This window comes from Numida meleagris, chromosome 3 (genome assembly GCF_002078875.1).
Source record: "Numida meleagris isolate 19003 breed g44 Domestic line chromosome 3, NumMel1.0, whole genome shotgun sequence".
Taxonomy (NCBI): Eukaryota; Metazoa; Chordata; class Aves; order Galliformes; family Numididae; genus Numida; species Numida meleagris.
In genome coordinates, this window is record NC_034411.1 from 91,314,735 (window position 1) to 91,329,501 (window position 14,767).

General features: G+C 37.5%; 1 protein-coding gene across 4 annotated transcripts in view; it reads right to left on the bottom strand.

Moving 5' to 3' along the window:
- Positions 209 to 14,767, bottom strand: part of MYOM2 (myomesin 2) — an 82,945-nt gene continuing 68,386 nt past the window's right edge. For all 4 annotated transcript variants that reach the window (XM_021392622.1, XM_021392626.1, XM_021392624.1 and 1 more), the window contains 9 exons: positions 11,670 to 11,783; positions 10,243 to 10,330; positions 9,062 to 9,100; positions 8,290 to 8,395; positions 5,526 to 5,689; positions 4,780 to 4,816; positions 4,636 to 4,658; positions 3,750 to 3,805; positions 209 to 1,291 (listed from right to left, as the gene is read on the bottom strand). In XM_021392622.1, coding sequence (XP_021248297.1) covers positions 977 to 1,291; positions 3,750 to 3,805; positions 4,636 to 4,658; positions 4,780 to 4,816; positions 5,526 to 5,689; positions 8,290 to 8,395; positions 9,062 to 9,100; positions 10,243 to 10,330; positions 11,670 to 11,783 — 942 coding nt within the window. In that variant the 3' untranslated portion in view covers positions 209 to 976. The remainder of the gene's footprint in view (positions 1,292 to 3,749; positions 3,806 to 4,635; positions 4,659 to 4,779; positions 4,817 to 5,525; positions 5,690 to 8,289; positions 8,396 to 9,061; positions 9,101 to 10,242; positions 10,331 to 11,669; positions 11,784 to 14,767) is intronic.

A 14,767-nucleotide genomic window follows, 5' to 3' on the forward strand; every position in this document is an offset into this window, starting at 1 on the left:
ATAAATATATTATAACCATATTTAAATTTTAGCAGAACATTATGCCACCCATGGAAGAGGTTTTTTTGTTCATTTTGGATAGAGGAGACTCAAAGGGGTAATTATCCTAAGTGACTGAAATATACATGTCTTTTGGTACCAGTTTGATCTTGCATCTTGGTCTGTATTGTAAGGAGTGAAATTAATATCATAAGTGCCACCCAGTGACTGTGATTAACCATAATTTGCATTTATTGAAAGTTGATTGTCTGCATGCTACCAGCTGTGAAATTGTGCAATAAGCAATAATTAAACAACGAAAGAGAGTAAACAAAACTAGTTAGGTGTGATTTGGAGCAGTGAGTAGCAAAGGTGACTTTCAAAGTTTTATTAGCACAATGCAAGAAAAACAAAATACAACCATGTAACCTATGCTTCAGTGAGCAAACAGTAAACATCTGTAAAACTACTGAACTCTACTAAAGAAAAATTCACACTATAAAATAACAATGCAATTACTAAATAGAGACTATCCACTAAACTTATGCAATCAGAGGCTTCAAAGCCAAAGGGACTGTGTGTGTAACAGAGCAGGAATCATTTCTGAGCATGTAACTACAGTTCACTACCTTCATTGATGAAACATTTGTTCTCAGCGTTCTCAAGTGGGTGCTTAGTAGGTTTTGTTGGAGTGTGTGGAAATGGAGGTTTACTGTGGGTTTATGCAACCCGCCATTGCCCACAGGAACTTCTTGCAGGCATTTGGCTTTTCGCTATTTGGAAGTACTACCCTATTACATGTAGTCATAATGATTTCAGTGCACATGTGTACAGCGCTGTAGCACAGCTACCACCCTAAAGCAAACTTCTAAAAGCTCAGTTTCCCTTTGGAGAGTACCAATTAGTTATCTGTGGGAATACCTCAGCTATATCTCACATATACTATTTTGATCATCACACATAGTTACAAGCTTTACTTATTGGATTTTGTCTTGCCCTAGGTAGAACTAGCTTCTGATGGTGGTATTAGTCTAGGTTTTGCCAGCTGGCCTTTGTTAACTTCAGGTATTTTTTCACCATGTCTGTATACACTTACAGTGACATCTACTGTTTCCCCACCATATTTGTTCTTGACATGAATGCTGTATTTGCCCGAATCGTCTGAGGTCACTCCCTTGATTGTCAAACTGGCATATTTTCCTTGTTCCAGTGAAACCAAATAGTGCTCATTAAGCTCAAGGGTCTTGTCATTCTTGAACCAAACCACTTCTGGGTCAGGGTTTCCAAACACAGTACAGGTCAGATTCAGAGTCTAAAGGAGTTAAAAAATAAATATTTTAAGGATTAGACAGGTTTGTTTAAACAGAGTATTCTCAGTATTACTTTCAGGCACTTCTTATTCCTAGTAAATTAAAGTAAGAAAGACAGGTAGCATGTTCTTGAGGACTGAAAAGGAGAGTTTCTATATTTTTCTCTTCCACTGAGACTTTCCACCATCTTACCAGTGACTGTGATGCATTTATAGCCCCGGGGTAAGAATCTGAATACGCTAAGTAGGGCTGCCAATGCAGTCCTGCCTGCAGGAGACTCCTGGCAACCCATTAGTCTGACATGATATTCAGGCAATGATAGGTTTAAAAACATCCTTTAAGATTCCCTGTACACAGCAGGGAGGAGAACTAAGCAAATCTTTTCCAACCTAGGCCTCTTGAAGTTATTGCTTGAGATGACATAAAAAAAAACACTTAAAAATAGTACATAACATGAATCATCAGACATTGATTACAAATGCTGCTGACTCATAAAATGGAAATATTTTATGAAGACTAAATAATTCATAAAAGTTGTGAAAGTGTTGCGTGCATGCTCAGTGTGTTAAGAGAGTAGCAGAAATGACCTCTCAGGCCATCCTGACAGTTCAGGTATTTTCTCAGAACTGAACTAAGACTGAAGAAGCTCAAAAATTTTGATGGTTATCCTTCCAAATCTATATGGATAACTTGCAGAACCCCATTTTCACCATTGTAAATGTATGCAAATTTTATGCATTTAGGTAATGATGACAGAATACATTAAATAATCATTTGAGAAGTTGCACTGATTACTGCCTCCTTTATCCATCTTTTACTGAATTTCATTCTCACAGAATTCTTGCCTGTGTAACTGACATCAATAGAAAAACTGTATCACTATCTTAAAAAAAAAATTAAATAATTTGCACCAGAATGCCTGTCCCCTCAAAATCACTCTTCAAGATCCACAAATTCCTGACCTAGAGGGAGCAAAGAAAGTCCATCCTTGTTCATATGTGCATGGTTTTTGCACTATTTTTCTTGAATTCCGATGAACAAATAGATATGATATAACACAGTGAGAAAAAAAATCAGACAAATTTTAAGTGATTGGAAGTGCCATACGTACACAAATAGAAACAGTTTTGCATATGGTGTGCCTCCAAAATCAGAGGGGACTGTTGAAGGAAGATTTATGTGCACTGGGTACAACCTGATGACTACCTAAGTGTGCAAGTACCCTTAAAGAAGCGATATCGTCGGATGTAAAGTTAACTAATCACCTACAGGAACTAACTTTACTATAATATATTTAAAGGAGTAATGTAAGCATGAAAATAAAATGTTGGGAAATCAAACTAATTCTGATAGCAAATAGCAAGTTTAAATCTCACTGTCCTTTCTGTAACTTGAGCATTACCCTCAAAAATGACTTCATTTAAGAGCAATTAATAATTCATTCATAATAATTAATCAAGTCTTAATATGTTAATATTAAAAGCTTGCCAGAGAGCAGATATATTCCACAGTCATTTTAGACCATTTGGGCCTGTTCTAATTTGTTAAATTATAGATGTGGCCTAAAATCATTTATACCTTCTTAAGAAGAACAAGTAAAGCTTTGTCTTGTGTTCATATATTTGCATAGATATACCATTCCATTGTGTGAGGAAACCTCACAATTCTTTTTCTTGTTTTTGTATAGCTACTTCTCACTAGTATTTACTTGAATTTTGCATGGTACCTGTTCATATATAATTTACAGGTAAATTTAAAATTTCAATTATTTCTGTTATGTTTTATTTTACTTTTAGGAATCAGAGGTTTTCCCTTTGGATATTCAATTATTTAATCCTCATATGGTTAAGCCTCCTTGAACCCTTCTAACTTCTGGAAACTTTTTATGTAGCATTTCCTTAATTTAAGGTCATGGGGCTTAGGGCATGATTTTTCATGAGATAACTGCAGTTATTGTGTGCATGCAGTCAGGGTGACTTCTCCCGGCTGTTTCCTAACAGACACTAAGATGTTGGTCATCAAGTGGATTATGCCTAACTTCCCATGAGATTGGCTTTCTTGCCATGAAGTGCCTTTGTCTACTGCAATGAGAAGGCACCACAAAGGAAGGAATGGGCCAAGAATAAAATCATCTCGATTTGGTCCAGAGTTGAGCAGCTTTTAGCTTCCACTGCAAGGCCTCCTTGATTCACCACTTCTAAAGAGATGGTATCTGGATATCTAGAAATGGCCATGTACAACAAAATCTGGAAGAGCTATGTGTAACCTTCCCCCAGCTTCCCCCAGCTGTGTAGCCAGTTTATGGTACCTATGCTCACTTATGACTTTGCATGTGACTCAATTAAATGACTACTTCCTTTTTCTCTCAACTTCTGCAAAATCATCTGTATTCCTTCCCTCTCTCCCGTGAAGTAAACATTTCACCAATCAGAGTGATTCATTGATAAAAACTGTCCTTACCTTCCCATCCATTATTGTAACAACATCAGGCAAACCACCAATGACTTTACCACGATCTAGAGGTTAAAGAAAAATACATGAGATTTAGAACTCAAAGTTACTCATTTCTTATTTTATTAATACGGTGTCATATTAGTCATGACTTCTGTTTGGGCTTATCTTAAAATAAACATACACTGGAATTCTTGGTTAATTAAATATGAAATAATACAGTTTTTACAATATTTTGTGTTATTTCTTATTAATGTATTTTGTGGTTCCCTCACATTTTTAGCAGAGGTTGTGCTAAGCTGATAGACACAACAGCCTTGAAGCTGCTACCAAGCTTGACAGCTTGAGTTTCGGGCAAAGAGCAAAGCAAAGAAGATACCTTCAGCATTGCAGTGGTATCTAAGATCAGAGGATAATCTGTTCTGGTATTGTCTTTGTGGGCAGAAGCAGCTTTCATTATCAAGGTACATTGTATCTGTGTACCAGAATACCCGCAGAAACAAGCTTCCCTACTACCTCTCTCTCAACATGCTCTGTATCCAACAGTCATTAGCAGGTTATTTTCTACTTAATATGTAGAGCCCAATATTCAGTATCATTCATAGCTTTTTGTCAACACCTCCTTGTGTGACACTCAGAAGCTCACACCTCACAAAAACTCTGCAGACCCTAGAAGACATAGCAGATCATTGCAAAATGTGTAAAATGCACATTCACATGGTTTCCATTTGAATTAAAGAGAAATAAACCCTCGATTTACTATTATTATTGCAGTATTCTACAATAATAGGTGATATCTGCCATTACAGAACTCTGACAGGTATGGCAACGTATCATGGTAGATGTCTTAAGGAAAACACAAAACTAGATTGTAGAAAATGGAAAATAAACTTACTCTTCTCAGCAAAAGCAGCTGCCCTAAAATTGTTGAGGAGAGGAAGAAAAACATATAATGTTATTAATAAAATTATTCATGAAATAATTTTTCTGTGTTAAGATTGTTGTTACAGCTTGAAAATGAAAAAGATGTAGCACTTACTTTAGTCGCTGGAATTCTGTAAGGGCATCATCAAAAGCTGTAACAAAACAGTTGAGAGAGTTATTGTCCATGAACATCATTTGTGTTTGGGGCTCAGTATAAGCATTTAAACAACAGCATTAACATTTGCTTGTTTAGCTTGGAGAAGAGAAGGTTCTGGGGAGACCTCACTGTGGCCTTCCAGTACTTGAAGGGAGCATATAAACAGCAGCGGGAACAATTGTTTATGAGAGTGGATAGCGATGGGACAAGGGGGAATGGTTTTAAACTGAGACAGGGGAGGTTTAGGTTAGATATTAGGAGGAACTTTTTTCACTCAGAGGGTGGTGACGCACTGGAACAGGTTGCCCAAGGAGGTTGTGGATCCCCGTCCCTGGAGACATTCAAGGCCAGGCTGGATGTGCCTCTGGGCAGCCTGGTCTAGTGGCTGGCAACCCTGCGCTCAGCAGGGGGATTTAAACTAGATGATCTTCGAGGTCCTTTTCAATCCAGGCCATTCTATGATTCGATGATGATATGAAACACATATCCTTACTAAAGCCTTTTTAAAAATAACAGTGTTAAACAGTAGCAGAATGGAAAACCAAACCCTGAATCCAGTGTCGCTAGTGGTAAAAACAGTTATGCAACTAAATTGCATCTAATTTTGACCACAGGCTATTTTTACTGCATTCTTCTTATTATTCCTGATTAATTCTGTTTAATCCATGAAAAATCACCGTATAAGTATGATCTTACAAATATACCTTGCCCAGACAGATCAAGTGTGCGTTTGAAGGATTCCTTATCACCAAAGATTTCAAAGGTGTAGTTCCCCTTATCCTTTTCAGTGGGTTCAGTTATCTGCAGCCAAGCAACATTCTCTCCACCTCCAATCTTCATCTTTTCACCAGAGGAAATCTTAGATTCCCTTGAAAAATGAATAGAAATGGGTTCAAACATTCCTTTCACATATACTCTCTATAGGAGATCACCTATAAAAAGTTTTGAAGGACAACATACTATTTCCTAATTAGAAATAAACTGCAACTAGTGAGTGCAATTTCACAGGAGATTCTTTTCTTTCTAGTGTGGGTATGAAACACTTTAGAATCATTGGCTTGAGCTTTCCTTCTGAAGATTTACATCTTCATTCTCTTCTCATTTTTTTCTCTCCACATACACAAACATCTGTGTTTGTGTCTATTTGCCCATATATATCTGAATGTGAATATGCTGTATGATTTCAGTGTTCTAAACTCTCAGGCACAATACTGCTGAATACATTAGAATAGTCAACTGAAGGAAAAAAAAAATCTATTTTTTTATGACAGGAAAAAAATCTTTACCTTTCATTAATTTCCAAAAATTATTAATAAAACAATGAAAGACTTACAAAGAATTTATTATTCAAGACAAAATACACCTTTCTTTGTTCATTTCTTTTTAAGAACAAGGCCAAAAGCAAATTTTCTAATTGCTGATAATTAGTTAATATGTACTTAAAAAAAAAAGAACAAAAAAACAGTAGCATTCTGTTGACTTATCATCACTTCCCAAATATAAAAAATGCCCTGTTAATTTAGATCAGTGGTCTTTCTGCTCTATAATCTGTCCTGAAGAGTGGAAATAGAAGAAGCTATCTAGGGCGAGTATGGAAACCAAGCTACTTTCAATGCCTTGCAAGGAAGTTTTCTCTTTCTCTCATTAACTAAAGAAAAGATTTTTTACTTCCTTCCTCCCAAAGCATACTTAACTGGATTTTTTTTATCAGATAAAGTCAACATTAGCTCCTCTTTGATCAGTGAATTTATTTGCACAGACATGGCTGATTTGGCTTCACAGCTAGTTTGATGAGGAAAAGGAATTTTTATTATTTCCCTCCCTGTAAGAGGACTACATTGAGTTCAGTACATTAAAATACATACTTGGATAGAAATAACTATTACAAAATACTGTATTCCCTACTGTGCCATGAGTGGATAATGCATTCTGGGTTTAGGTCTTCTATTATTGTATTTCCTGCTTTTCATTATAATGGATAATTCAAAGCTAGCTGGAAATTTGTTTGCTGTGTTTCGTGATATGCAGACAATGGTTCAAAAAACAAGAAAAGTTTAGTATTTCTTTTTGCCCTGAAATAACATGATAGAACTCCATTTGAAAAAGCAAGAAGTTTGGGGGAGTGTGGAGGATGCTGGTTATTTATGGTTGGTTTTTTTTAGTATTTGTTTTAGCTTTTCATAACAACTCCAGCTTCTAATCATAATATTTATGAAATGATTGAAATGTTATTTGTTCAAAATGTGTTTAATAACATAACATGGAAGACTTACCATAAAATCTGGAATATCAGTATGTGGGGGATGTCAGTTATCAAATATAAATTTGTAATTTCCTTATTCTCTAGTTTTACATTTCTGTGAAGTGTATGGTGGAATGGAATAAGTAGCCTTTAAAGCTCAAGCTGATTGAGCAAAAGGTAAAGGCAAAAAAAAAAGTTTCTTCTCCTTCTTATCATACAAATATCAAATATACTGAAAGAAGGAGAAGAACTTACTGAATACAAAGCTTGAGTTATGAGTACAACTGAGCACCCTTGTAGAAGTCTGCTTGCTCTCTCTGAACCTAATGATCATGGACACTTTTCTTACATTCCTAATTGACTATGACAATGTGCAGCCACACCATCCTCTTCCTGTCCAGGTCAGAACACTTCACTGTGTGTCATTTTTGGAGGTCATCAAGGAATGTGAAAGCTGAAAATACCTGAAGAGGTTTAAAATCCTTCAGAATCCTCCCTGCAGTTTCCAAAAAATAAAGGCCTACCATTCCAAAGCAATTGGACACACATTTAACTGTAAATACACAGATGAATAAGAAGTACCACCAAAGTCTAAGATTAAAGTTACATGGGGGTGAAAAAAAGTATCTGAAATTTTACAGCTGAATTCTAGTTTTATTCTCAGCACTGACAGCTATTCTTAAAATATTTTGTACTTCTTTCTCTTCCTCCTGTGTCACTGACTATCTTTTCAAAGAAGAGGAATAGAATTAAAATATTTGTTGTGAAAAAGTTCAAAAGTTGTGGTTTTTTGCTTTCTTAGTATGGGCTTTTATGAAATGGTGAGAGCAGATCCTTGGCATTCACCTACGTCTGGAGGAAGATTTCATCTATTCATAGAAAAGAGCAACCTTGAACAGAAACTACGCTCCAATTCTTAAGTCTTTGAACCAACTAGATAATATACTGGAAGACAAAAAATCTGGCACTGAATAAGAGATTGAAATGCTGTAGGTACTTTTTTGGTACTGTTACGTCTAGGTATTGAGCAAGTCTTTTAATATTTCTTTTACTGTATCTACCACCTATATGAATTGAGAATATAAAATGCTGTAAAGAGAAATTCACTAATGTGTTCCACTTACTACCGGAATGCCACAGAATACTAAATAGCAAATCTTAAAGACTACATTTTTCTCAAATAAATTTGAATATAGGCATGAACTTGAAAATACATTCTCCTCTACCTGTGAGACCAGGTGACTTTCATTTCTTCATTGTAGTACTTCAAGAAACACTGGAGCCTTATTCCTTCCTCAGTGCAGAGTATCTTCAGTGGAGAAGCCGTCTTACCTATGTAAAATGGAATATATGCAAATCGAACAATGTAATGAAATGAACAGAAAACTGTCAAATGAAGGACAAAAAAATTTTCAAGATCTGAACCATTGTTCTCAAGTACCATAAAGAGACAATGATTCATGCTTCACAAAGGAGATCTGCTGATTTATATCAGATGAAAGTTTAGCAGGAGTTTATAGTTTTATGATCATATATAAACATGATGACTAGCAAGATCTTTTGTGAAGTAATCAGGTAGTCATATAACTGCCATAAAATAATAGTGTTATTATTTTAATAGCATGCAACATTTATTTGAGTGCAATTCCTATTCTTTCACTGGTAGACTCTCAATTTCCTATTGGCATTAGGATCAGAATCTAGTTCTATCTGTATGATAAGGCTCAATTACTAATGGAAAGTACAAAGAAAATAATTGCTATAACGTTGTCACAGTATCTAAACGAAACAAGCCAGGTGGAATAATACTTTGTTCCCTCTTAATAGTGCCAATTAGCAAGGTTGAATGCCTATTCAAAAACTTAATAACATGCCCATAAAAATGTAGGCATCATGACTGCCACAGATTTCCCACTTACAGTAAAAATTGTCTGCCTCAGGCTGAGATGACTTCAGTATAAAAAAACTACATGAAAATCCAAGACAGCATTTACTTACCACTGACTCTGCTCAGTGCCAAAATTATATCATCATACACTGGGGAGGGAAAAAAAGAAAGAAAGAAAGAAAGAAAATGTACCATCAAAATTTAATCAGAATATAGCTTTGTTATGCTTAGTTTAATTAAAGTGATATGGGAAACCTTCATATCCTCAGGCAAAGAAAACCATTAAAATTGTAACAGGTGTACAAGACAAATTGGAGACTACCTGTGTACAACACATGAATTCTGTGCTGTGTCAGTGAATGTACCCACTGTATACAGCATCAGCCATGTGCTGTCAGATCTTTGGCACTGTATACTTCATGCCAGAAACAATAAAAGGTCATTAATTAGACAGTTCACATTCAAAGGAGAGTGCAAGGGAAATAAAAAATTACCGCACTTTTTGGAGAAAATAGTTCCCATCTGCTCCCATTAGCATAGCACTTGGCAAATATAAACTTCTTGACAGCAAATAGAATAAACCAGGTATCATACCAAGCTTTTGAAAAATAACAGTATTGATGGGATGGTGGAAGGGGAGAACCTTATACAAAATAAAAGAAGATTGGAGCATTTTTTTTATAGCAGGGGTTCTTTCCTGCCTGGGAAGGACCCCTGACCATAAGATGGAGAACCACAGTATCTTCTGTTCATTCCAGTGGTCAGTATAACCTTTACCTGAAAATCCTACTCTGCTGAATTGCAAATTCATTTAAGAGTGTGAGCATATGTATTTCTCTACAACGAGGTCTTCTTTTTCACAGTTTCTGAATTACAGCTTTACAATTTTACAATCAGAATAACAGTCAGTCCCCACTGAGACTCTCATCTCAATATCTGGCACTTTGAAAGGCCTGATGCTGTAAGGTTTTTTGTAGACATTAAAAATTACTGAACTTGACAGAAAGAAAGAGCTCTTTACAAAAGATCCCACATAAAAAGTGTTGCCTGTTTGATTAAAACTTACTTCACTTCTTGCCTGTGAGGGCATTAGAAAGTAATCATTATAAAGCACAGTGTCACCCCTTCTAAACTTGTTATCTGCAGGTCAGGCCTCAATACCATAAGAAAGGCACTGAAATACAAAGAACCCCAAATATGCTTGCTAACTTGCCATTTGCAAAGATGGCTTTTGAACACCTCTTAAGAGAATGTAGAGATCATTACTTCGATACAGTAAACTGAATATTACCTTTTCCTGATAATTCAAGAGTAGAGACATCATGACCTCTATCATCTGATAGTGTTGCCTTATAAACTCCTTCATCCTTGCGAGACAACTACAAGAAAAGCACAAGATGTGTACTGACCAACTTGATATGAGTATATTTGCTTTACCTCTGCATGCTTCTCTAAATCAAACAACAGACATTGTGCTGCATTCTTGTTAAGTAATCTTGCCAAAGATAAGATGGGAAACTATCAATGGCTTGTACATGTTTTTTTTATGCAGCTATACCTAGTTTCTAAGCCTAAAATGTAATTCAAGTTCTGTTCAAATGCCTTAAGAAATGTGGGTTTTCTTTCCTTCTTCCTCTTGTTCCATAGAGACAAATAGGATTGATCCGTACCAGCAGAAATTAGAAGTAGCTTAGTAAAATGTAATAGAGGGTAACTGCAATCCACATAAATTTTAGAAATGCAATTTTTCTTCACCTGAAACTATTATTTTTTTTTGGAGTGTGCATATCAACACAATGGATCTATACCCTTTAACTTTTCATGTATCAACTAAGTGGATTTCTTCAAGCAGCAGCTATAATCAAATTACACGTATGCTACAATCGTGGATTCATTAGCCTTAGAGAACTTTCATTCTAAAAACTCACGCAGTGACACTGCTTTAAAGGCAGTAGTTTTTTGTATAAGTGTTTTTATTTTAATTTATTTGAAAACTTAAAGCAAAATATATAAATACTTATATTCAGGTTGGAGGCTGCTTAATTGAATCTTAGATTTATACAAGCCCTCAAGCAAGTAATAGTAGGAGAAGTGTTGTATAGTTAAATGACAAGTAAAGACAGCAATTCAAGACAAGCTGAAACCACCCTGCCTCCAAAAAGACTACTCAGGAAAAATAAAGCCACTGGAAAGCCAGTATCCTATTGCAAGTGAAATGAAGGGAGTAAATTATAAAAACATGAGGACTACAAACAAATTAAAGAAAAAAATTGAACTGAATGCACATTACACTGAAAACACAAAGACTTGATTCAGGGGATGTTTCAGCAGTTGAGAAAGAAAGCATCTATTCAAGCATCTATTCAAGATAAGGCTTCAGTCACAAGTTAGGTTATTTTGCTTGCAAGAAGATAAAACTGAAGAAGCCATATACTTTAGGAAATAAAACTACGACAACTGTGAAATACTGAAAAATTAAGGAACAATAAGAAAAAAAAAAACAACAGAGTTCACCTTAAGCAAGACATGCCTGAATTTATAACAAAAATGTATACTCTTACTAGCAGTAACTACTCGCTAGCTAATTGAAGGGTAGAAAATATGCCTTTTCTTAAAATTGTTCATAGAAATCATGATAGCTGGTTGAGTGATCTGCCTGGCAAATCTATAGCACATCAAGCAGAAGCTGTCATTTTTAATCAGTAGGTGATACTGTACCTTGGGAATAGTGAGGTGACATTCTCCCCTCTGCAGATCAGGCACCTCATCAACGTCAATCCCAGAACCGTTCCTATACCACTTGAAAACAGTCTCCTTCTTTGTGTTTGCAATCTGCACAACAGAAGAAGGCACATAATCACAGCTATATTCTGACGAAATATACTGTACATGGTCACAAAAATACTTGCAGCATAAGAAGCCAATTTTTTATAACACATGTCAAATAAAGTTAAGTAAGAAAAAAACCAATAAGTCCTATTCAGCAAAATGTTATTTCTACATCATTTATTTGCAGCACAGAACTGGTCAGAAGTAGGCAGCTTAGAGCTTCAGAGCACTGTCAAATCCTTAAAAACAATTCTGTCAATCTCTTCCCTTAAGGAGTTTTCCACACTTGTTATCTGGTTACAGTTTGTCTAGAGCTATCTGTAAAAAAATATATTTGAAATTAGAGCTGCTGAAATTTCCTCTATCTTTCTGTGTTTGCCACATGTCTCCACAGAGACCTATAACATGGAATCTAGACCCTATCTTGGAGAATATTCAGCCAATTTGTACATTTATCCTGGCTATCTAAGCAATGCCTTTCAGGGCAGCACCGCAAAGAGACACTGAAATCACTATTCTGTGAGCATTTGAGACTTCAAAATTGTGAGCTGCAGTAGAAATCCTTTTTTCCACTACACATGTCCTATGGGGAATACAAAGACTTGACGAATTCTACAAATTAGGATTGTCTCTTGATACAAAGGAATTTAACAAAGTGGTGTAAATGCAGAAAAGGTTCTTGAAAGCCAAAATTTTGCTGTAATAGTAGCAGCTGATCTGAGCAATACATAGAGTACAGCTAGTTCTCATGTACTGTTATAATTTTGAAATATAAATTGTGCATTAGTAACACTTAAAATATTGCTGGATGAATGGCATAGAAGTGTGAATTCAAAGAAGCCAAAAGCTCAGCTGTGAATAGAAACCTTGGCAATATATTTTACTTTTCTCCTTTTCAGACATACTAGGGTTTATTTGACATCACTATCCCCATTTCATTCCAAAAATCACAAAAATGCAATGGTATTTGTGTGCCTAGACTGAATCCCCTGTCATAGAACCATACAATCATAGAATCACCAAGGTTGGAAAAGACCTCTAAGATCAATCAATCCAATCATTCACCTATCACCAATATTTCCCACTAAACCATGTCCCTCAGTATAACATTTAAATGTTTCTTGAACACCTCCAGGGACTGTGACTCCACCACCTCCCTGGGCAGCCTGTTCCGGTGCCTGACCACTCTTTTGGAGAGGAAGTATTTCCTAACATCCAACCTGAATCTTCACTGGTGCAACTTGAGTCTATTCCCTCTCGTCCTACCACTAGTTATATGAGAGAAGAGTCTGACCCCCAGCTCACTACAACCTCCCTTCAGGTAGTTGTAGGAGCAATAAGGTCTCCTCTGAGCCTTGTCTTCTCCATACAGAACAACCCCAGCTCCTTCAGCCGCTCCTCATAAGACTTGTGCTCCAGAGTCCTTACCACCTCTGTTGCCCTCCCCTGAACACGCTCCAGGGCCTCAATGTCTTTCTTGTGGGGCCCAAAACTGAACACGGTACTCAAGGTGCAGCCTCACCACTGCTGAGTACAGAGGGACCATCACCTCCCTGCTCCTGCTGGTAACACTATTTCTGATACAAGCCAGGATGCCATTGGTCTTCTTGGCCATCTGGGCATACTGCTGGCTTGTGTTCAGCCAAGCATCAACCAGCACCCCTAGGTCCATTTCCTCTACACAGTCTTCCAGATGCTCTGCCCCAAGCCTGTAACATTGCCTGGAGTTGCTGTGATCAAAATGTAGGACCCACCACTTGGACTTGTTGAACTTCTTCCCATTGGCCTCAGCCCAGCAATCCAGCATGTCCAGATCTCTCTGTAGGGCCTCCCTACCTCCAGGCAGATCAACACTTCCTCCCAACTCGGTTTCATCTGCAAACTTACTGGGGGTGCACTCAATCCCCTTGTCCAGGTCATCAATAAAGATATTAAAAAGGACAGGCCCCAACACCAACCTCTGGGGAACACCACTCATGACCATTTGCCAGCTGGATGTGACTCCATTCACCACCACTCTCTGGTCTGGGCCCAGGCAACCAGCAATTTCTTAACTCAGCAAAGAGTGTACCTGTCCAAGCTATGGACTTTCTGCTTCTCTAGTAGAATACCGTGGGAGACAGCGTCAAAGGCTTTACTGAAGTCTAGGTAGACTATGTCAACAGCCTTTCCCTCATCCACCACGCAGGTCACTCAATCATAGGAGATCAGGTTGATCAAGTAGGACCTGCCTTTCACAACCCCACGCTGGCTGGGCCTGGTCCCGTGGTTGTCTCACACATGCTGTGTGATCTCCCTCAAGATCATAAAATCATAGAATGGCCTGGGCTGAAAAGGACCTCGATGATCATCTAGTTTCAATGCCCCTGCCATGGGCAGGGTCGTCAATCACTAGACCAGGCTGCCAAGAGCCACATCCAGCCTTGCCTGGAATGCCTCCAGGCACGGGCTACCCACAACCTATCTGGGCAACCTGATCCAGATTATCTGCTCCATAACCTTCCCTAGCACTGAGGTCAGGCTGACAGGCCTGTAGTTCCCTTGTTCCTCTTTATGACCTTTCTTGTAGATGGGAGTCACACTGACAAGCCTCCAGTCCTCTAGGACCTCTCTGGTTGACCAGGAACACTGATAAATGATGGAAAGCAGCTTGGCTATCACCTCCACCAGCCCCCTCAGCACTCTGGGATGGATTCCATCTGGCCCAATGGACTCGTGGCAGTCCAGATGGAATAGTAGGTCTCTAACAGTTTCCACCTGAATCATAGGGGGTTTATTCTCCTCCCCATCCAAGACTTCCAGGTCATGGGGTAGGGTACCTTGAGTCAACAGGCTTTAGTAGAAGGACATAGCTGACAAGATATTTCCTAGTCCCCAGGCAGTCACTTAAGAAAATCTCCTTGAAAAATAACTAAACAAATGGATACTGGACAGCCTAGGAGTTAATTGAGTTCTACAATATATATCAAGTGGCTTGCTTGGAGCAA